Source organism: Cryptomeria japonica, chromosome 1 (genome assembly GCF_030272615.1).
Source record: "Cryptomeria japonica chromosome 1, Sugi_1.0, whole genome shotgun sequence".
Classification (NCBI taxonomy): Eukaryota; Viridiplantae; Streptophyta; class Pinopsida; order Cupressales; family Cupressaceae; genus Cryptomeria; species Cryptomeria japonica.
Window position 1 is genome coordinate 189,514,127 of NC_081405.1, and position 5,514 is coordinate 189,519,640.

The 5,514-nt window shown below is 33.3% G+C and overlaps 1 protein-coding gene across 1 annotated transcript; it reads right to left on the reverse strand.

The window, feature by feature from the left end:
• Positions 1-3,783: 3,783 nt before the first annotated feature.
• Positions 3,784-5,190, reverse strand: LOC131070115 (basic endochitinase). Its single transcript, XM_058005634.2, has 3 exons — positions 4,719-5,190; positions 4,462-4,609; positions 3,784-4,361 (listed from the first exon to the last, which is right to left on the reverse strand). The coding sequence occupies exons 1-3, from the start codon at positions 5,155-5,157 to the stop codon at positions 3,953-3,955; spliced, it is 996 nt and encodes a 331-aa protein (XP_057861617.1). The 5' UTR covers positions 5,158-5,190; the 3' UTR covers positions 3,784-3,952.
• Between the last annotated feature and the right edge of the window lie 324 nt (positions 5,191-5,514).

Consider the following 5,514-nt stretch of genomic DNA (forward strand, 5'->3'; position numbering starts at 1 on the left):
AACAATAAAAAATATTAATAATTGTCTATTAAAAACATTAATTAAAAAAATTAAAAAACAAATATTAAAATATATTCAAAGTAACCAATAAATTCCTTACCCATATCAAACAAAACAACAAGTTAATATAGACATATATAAAAATTTATACATACATAATTTAAATATTAAATAATATTTTTAAATTATTTATATTATTTAAGATAAGTTTCTAAATAAAAAATATTAAAAATAAATTCAAATACAAATGCTTAAAACATATTCAAATGATTTTCAAATAACTATTATTTAAAACATTTATTTTATTAAAAAAAATATTATAAATTTTCTTTAAAAAGTTTCTTTTAATCTTTTCCTACATGGTGTGTGGTGGGGTAAAAATGTTTGCATGCTGATTTGTGCAATTTCGAGATCCAAAACAAATTCCTTTATTGGGCAGCGTACATGTGCACACATCCCGAAATAGATAAAACCAATCCCTTAAAGAAAAAGTGAGAGCAAAGGGATTGGTTTTTAGCATTGTTTACAATCAAACGTGTCTGCCTTCACTCTGTACGTCGGAAAAATGTGAGTACAGGAAAAAATTAGGTGAAAAAAGATCCGACAGAGTTATATGGCATTCACACGTGTAGGCAATGCGAAGTTCAGGTAAACGTGAATAAGAAGATGGGCCAGTGGAAATGATGACGAGATATTCAATCGTGGATAGTACCGTCCGAGTGCAACGAAGGATTGCATTGAAGTTGTCAGAGGCCAAGACCGGTTACGAAAATGGACAATGCAGTGACGGCGATAAAATAAATGGTCACGATTTTTTCAATCGTCTTACATCCGTTCTTGATCAATGTGTAATGTAGATGGAAAAAAAATAGCTCGTCCATTTCATAGAAAGAGACGCTTTCAGCATAAAAATAAAAGAGGAAATATAGAGAATATTATTTAAAACTATATTTATTAGATTGATAATATTGTTGTAGAATTATGTATATTTATTTTATAAAGAATGTTTTCAAGTAGTTTTATATTGGTTTTAAATTTAATTAATATTAATTTTTTTATTTGGAATAATGTATTTTTGTTATTGAAATTTGATTGCAATTTTTTGATTGAATTTTTTTATTTTTAAATGTTGATTAAGAATATATTTTTTTTAAATCTTAAATTTATAAATATTATTAAAAAATAAAATATATGTCACTTCAAATTTATGAGATTTTATGTTTAAAAATGAATAAGCACAATAATGAAGGGGTTCTATAATGAATGGTTCATAAGGCACAACACTTGCTAAAGGTTTTGCAAATGGGGTTGCAAGCCAAGTGGGCTTAACCTTGGAGGACACTCCTAGTTAAGCGCGCTTGAGTTGGAGTAGTACTAGGATGGGTGACCTCTTGGGAAGTCCCAATGCTTCACAACTGTGAGCATCACCTAGATGCAATGAGTGCTAAGTGTTACATTCATTCTCATGAGAGATGGGTTCTTGTGAACCACTACTCGTGAATTATGGATCAATGAGTTTGACTCAAAAACTACATAGGTGAATCCTGATAGCAATATCACAATAAATAAACGTCAAGATATTGCTTCTACATTTGACTATGTATGTTAGTCAAATCCAAAAGCAATATCTTCATATCATTATGGTTTGTGGAAAGTTCATGAACTTGAATTAATAAATAATTAAAACTGTTTAAATTTTATGAAATTAAATAAAAAATTAAAAATTTTCATCTGTGATAAGTTTTAAATTACAGATAAAATGATCACTCATATTATAGTAATAGATGCTACCATAACACTATACTTGTAGGTCAAGACTTAGAGTTATATATGTCTATATTAGATATATGATTAGATAATTCAATATGGAATATTTATTTATAATATACTATTTAACAACACTATTTAGAACAATGTAGAGTGAGTAGAGTATTGCATTAATATTTTAGAGCATGTCTTATACAAGCATTATTATTATTTTTTTATAGATCTTCTTTAAATGCAAACTTGAGTAGGGAGTTTGCATATTTTTGTTAGTTTTGTATTGGAGGTGAGTGGGAAGCATGTGAAAATATAGAATAGTTTAAAGAATGATAATGTATAAAATTGATAATAAATAAATAGTTTAAAGAATGATAATGTATAAAATTGATAATAAATAAAAAGATTGGACATTGATCAATATAGTTGTTCAAATAAATGAACAATATGAGTGGAAAGGTGATGAAATGAGAAGGTGGAATATTCAAACAATGTAAAAATTAGATAAAATGCAAATGACAAAGTCAAAGAGATAAGATGAGAAAGTTCAAGTGTTAGTAAATGAATAAGAAAAATAATTAAATAATGGTGACATATGATGGAATTATTAACATAAAGATTACTATAGAAGAATATGTGGGAGTACAAGAGGTAACTAGGAGATGTGTGATAATCAAGAAAGTGTTGCTAAAGGTGATTTAAGAAGAAAAAGTAACAAGGAAGGTGTTAGAAGTAATTGGATTATGGAGACATGTGTTGTTTATACTAGAACAACAAGTGGATCATGGAGTATTATATAATATGAAAATAAGGAAGAACGAGAGAATTGGATAACACAAATTTTGATGATATAAAATGGTGGAGAGAAATAGAATAGAATAAAATTTTAGGATAACATGAAATTGTTTGAGTTGAGGAAGATAATAGTTTGGGAGCTATAGAACAAGATTATATTGGTGGAAGGGAGTTAGTTCCAAAAGAGTGAAGTGGATTATGAAAAAACACTTGTGGAGAATTGTATGTATAGGAAAAATTGTGGAAGTTGGGGTATGTCGTTTTTTTTTGCTTGATATTAGTATGAGTGGAAAGAAAAGAAATTTTGAGTTGATCGTAGAAGTCTATTTATGTGTTGAGGTTTGTGTATCAATATAAAGAGTGATTCTATCACTCAACCTTTATTTGTGAGTATTATGCTCACAAATCACTTGCCTAAGTTTTTTAACATAGGAGCATCCTAGGACAATAGAACATCTTGCATTAATCAGTTTTTTTTTTGCTAATAATTAACACTAACAATTTTTGCTCTCTCTATTAATAAAAAGATGAATTTGATTTATTATTATCCATGTTAGTGGTTTAAAAATGATAAGATATTTTAGTCACATTCTTTTTTTTTTTTTTAATAAATAGATTTTTAAACAAAAATGATACTGAGAATTTAGTAATTATCAACAATTGACATATAGATCAAACTATAATTTGACACACTAGAAAAAAATAATCTTTTACGAACCCCCATTGAACTGTAGAAAATTTCTAGATCTTTGTTGAGCTCAAGTCCATAATTAACACATAGTAAAAGTAATTGTATTAAATTATATAAAAATTATATCAATTGTCATTTATTATTATCATCTTCAATAAACAAATAATAACATATACTTTTGACTGTATTTATAAATTAATTGAAAAAAAAATCCGATCTATTGTAATTTTCAATTAATTAATAAATATAGTGAAAGTTGCATTGGAGGTGCTGCAGAAGCAAATGGCAAGTAAATATAATTTAACCATTTACGTGGTTTGACCATTTCCTTAAACTCCAAACTCGTCCACGTATTTTACTCCTCTTTTTACTTGGTCAAACCATGCGTATCTAATATCAAATCGAGTCAAGAAACTTTTCAATTCTATATAATTATGTTCACATAAAGCTTGCTTGAAATTGACGGTTATTTACCCGTTTGCAAAGATTTTAATTCTTAGTACGTGACCTTCTATGATGGAAATAGAAGACGCGCATTTGAGAAAGAGAGAGCGAGAGCTCTTCCATTCAACGATGGGAATTTATTACAAATATTATTGGCAATTACTATATAAAATGCTCTTCTGACGATAAGCAACGCCAAAATTCACACAAAACATTATTTAGTTACATAACGCTCCCGTTGACGGCCTCGAGCCCGGGCTTTCACACCACTGTCTGGATGATTTGCGGTGTCTCAAGGGCAAAACCGAAGGGCCTCTGGTTGAAGCAGTCCAGATTAGGCCCGTAACTCACTCCCAATATATCACAATACCTCTTATAGAACCCTATGCGATCCTGCACCCTGGAGTCCGATCCTTTTCCACATTCCAGCCCTCCGTTAATTATATTGGTGGTCACTCCGAATCCGGCAGTTCTGCCCGCAGCGCTGTCGCTGCCCGAGGGCTTCCATCTGCCCGTCATGACGTCGTGGCACGACGGCTTGGGAGATTGCGCCGTCATCCAGAACCAGATCCCCGTCTTGAACGAGATTGTGGGATCTCGAGCAACAATATCTGGGTCGTTCAATCCGTCGAAGCCTATTGCCTTCCCAGCCGCTATATAATTATAGTTCCTGCGCAATACCCACAATATGCAATTTAGAATACCCACAATATGGTAGCAGAATGTGTTTATTAGTCTGATTTGAATGAATTGAGAGAATATAAGCTTACCATGATAGCTGGATGGGCCCTCGGCCATAATATTGCTTTCCAGAAGCGCAGGGAGCCTGCTGTGAGTTACAGTAATCTCCGCCGCCATTTTCTTTGAGATAGCAGTACCCCCAAGCGTATGGACCATCTGGTGCACTCGCCCACCCCCCTGTTCGTACGCTTGCATGTATTAACATCAACGTACCCATAAACAAACTAACGACAGATAATCGAAACTTGGTATGAATAGGAGACAAGTTTGAAAAACAATTAATTACCGGTGGTTTCATGCGATGTTTGGGCTAAGAAAGCAGCGAGCTCTCTTTTCCGAGCGGTGATATCACCAGTGGTTCCAAAGCCGTTGAAGGCTTTGGCTGCTGCGATAAAGGCATTGTAATTGTAGAAATTCTTGCCAGGACAACTCCCTTCGTTTCTGTGCTTGAGCATTTGATTGAACACATTTTCAGTAATAATGGAAGCCACGCCTTGGCCAGAAGGGGATGGAGGGGATGGCCCAGATCCTCCTCCACACTGGCTTTGGCAACCAGGCACTCGGCAATGGTCAGGGGTATTACCACACCATCCATACTGGCTGCAGCATAGCCCACCTGGACACACGGCTCCGCCTGCTTGACTCCCGCAATTCTCAGCAAATGCAGGAATGCCCACTACAACCAAAGCTAATATTGAACAAATTAACATCTTGACCTTCGCCATTTTGTACCGCAATGAGGAATGCTTGCTTAGAATGCTAGAGTCTCGTGCATTTATAGGATTTAGGGAAGATTTCCATTACGCTTACGACACGGCTCTTGTAAATTCAAATATGAAAACAGCGACTTTTGGTCTGGAGATTGGTGTCGGGTCGTATTCATCCCGCGGCCGCCTCGACTTTTTTAGTATGCGGGAGAAATCTTATCCTTATCTGGACAATTTCTTAAAGGTCAGATGATTCATTGATCTTTAAATGCATTTATGACAAAACATTTGGGCCTGTCGGAAAGCTGGGTAATTTCCGTCACATTCGCCTTTTGTTTGCCGTCACGTACATGAACATCGTGTCGATTAATAATT

Excerpts from the sequence above, each read along its gene's own strand:
- LOC131070115 (XM_058005634.2), bottom strand. The coding sequence starts at position 5,157 with ATGGCGAAGGTCAAGATGTTAATTTGTTCAATATTAGCTTTGGTTGTA. Across the intron at positions 4,610-4,718 it reads AACATCGCATGAAACCACCG|GGGGGTGGGCGAGTGCACCA; the intron begins GTAATTAATTGT and ends GCGTACGAACAG. Across the intron at positions 4,362-4,461 it reads GGGCCCATCCAGCTATCATG|GAACTATAATTATATAGCGG; the intron begins GTAAGCTTATAT and ends GGTATTGCGCAG.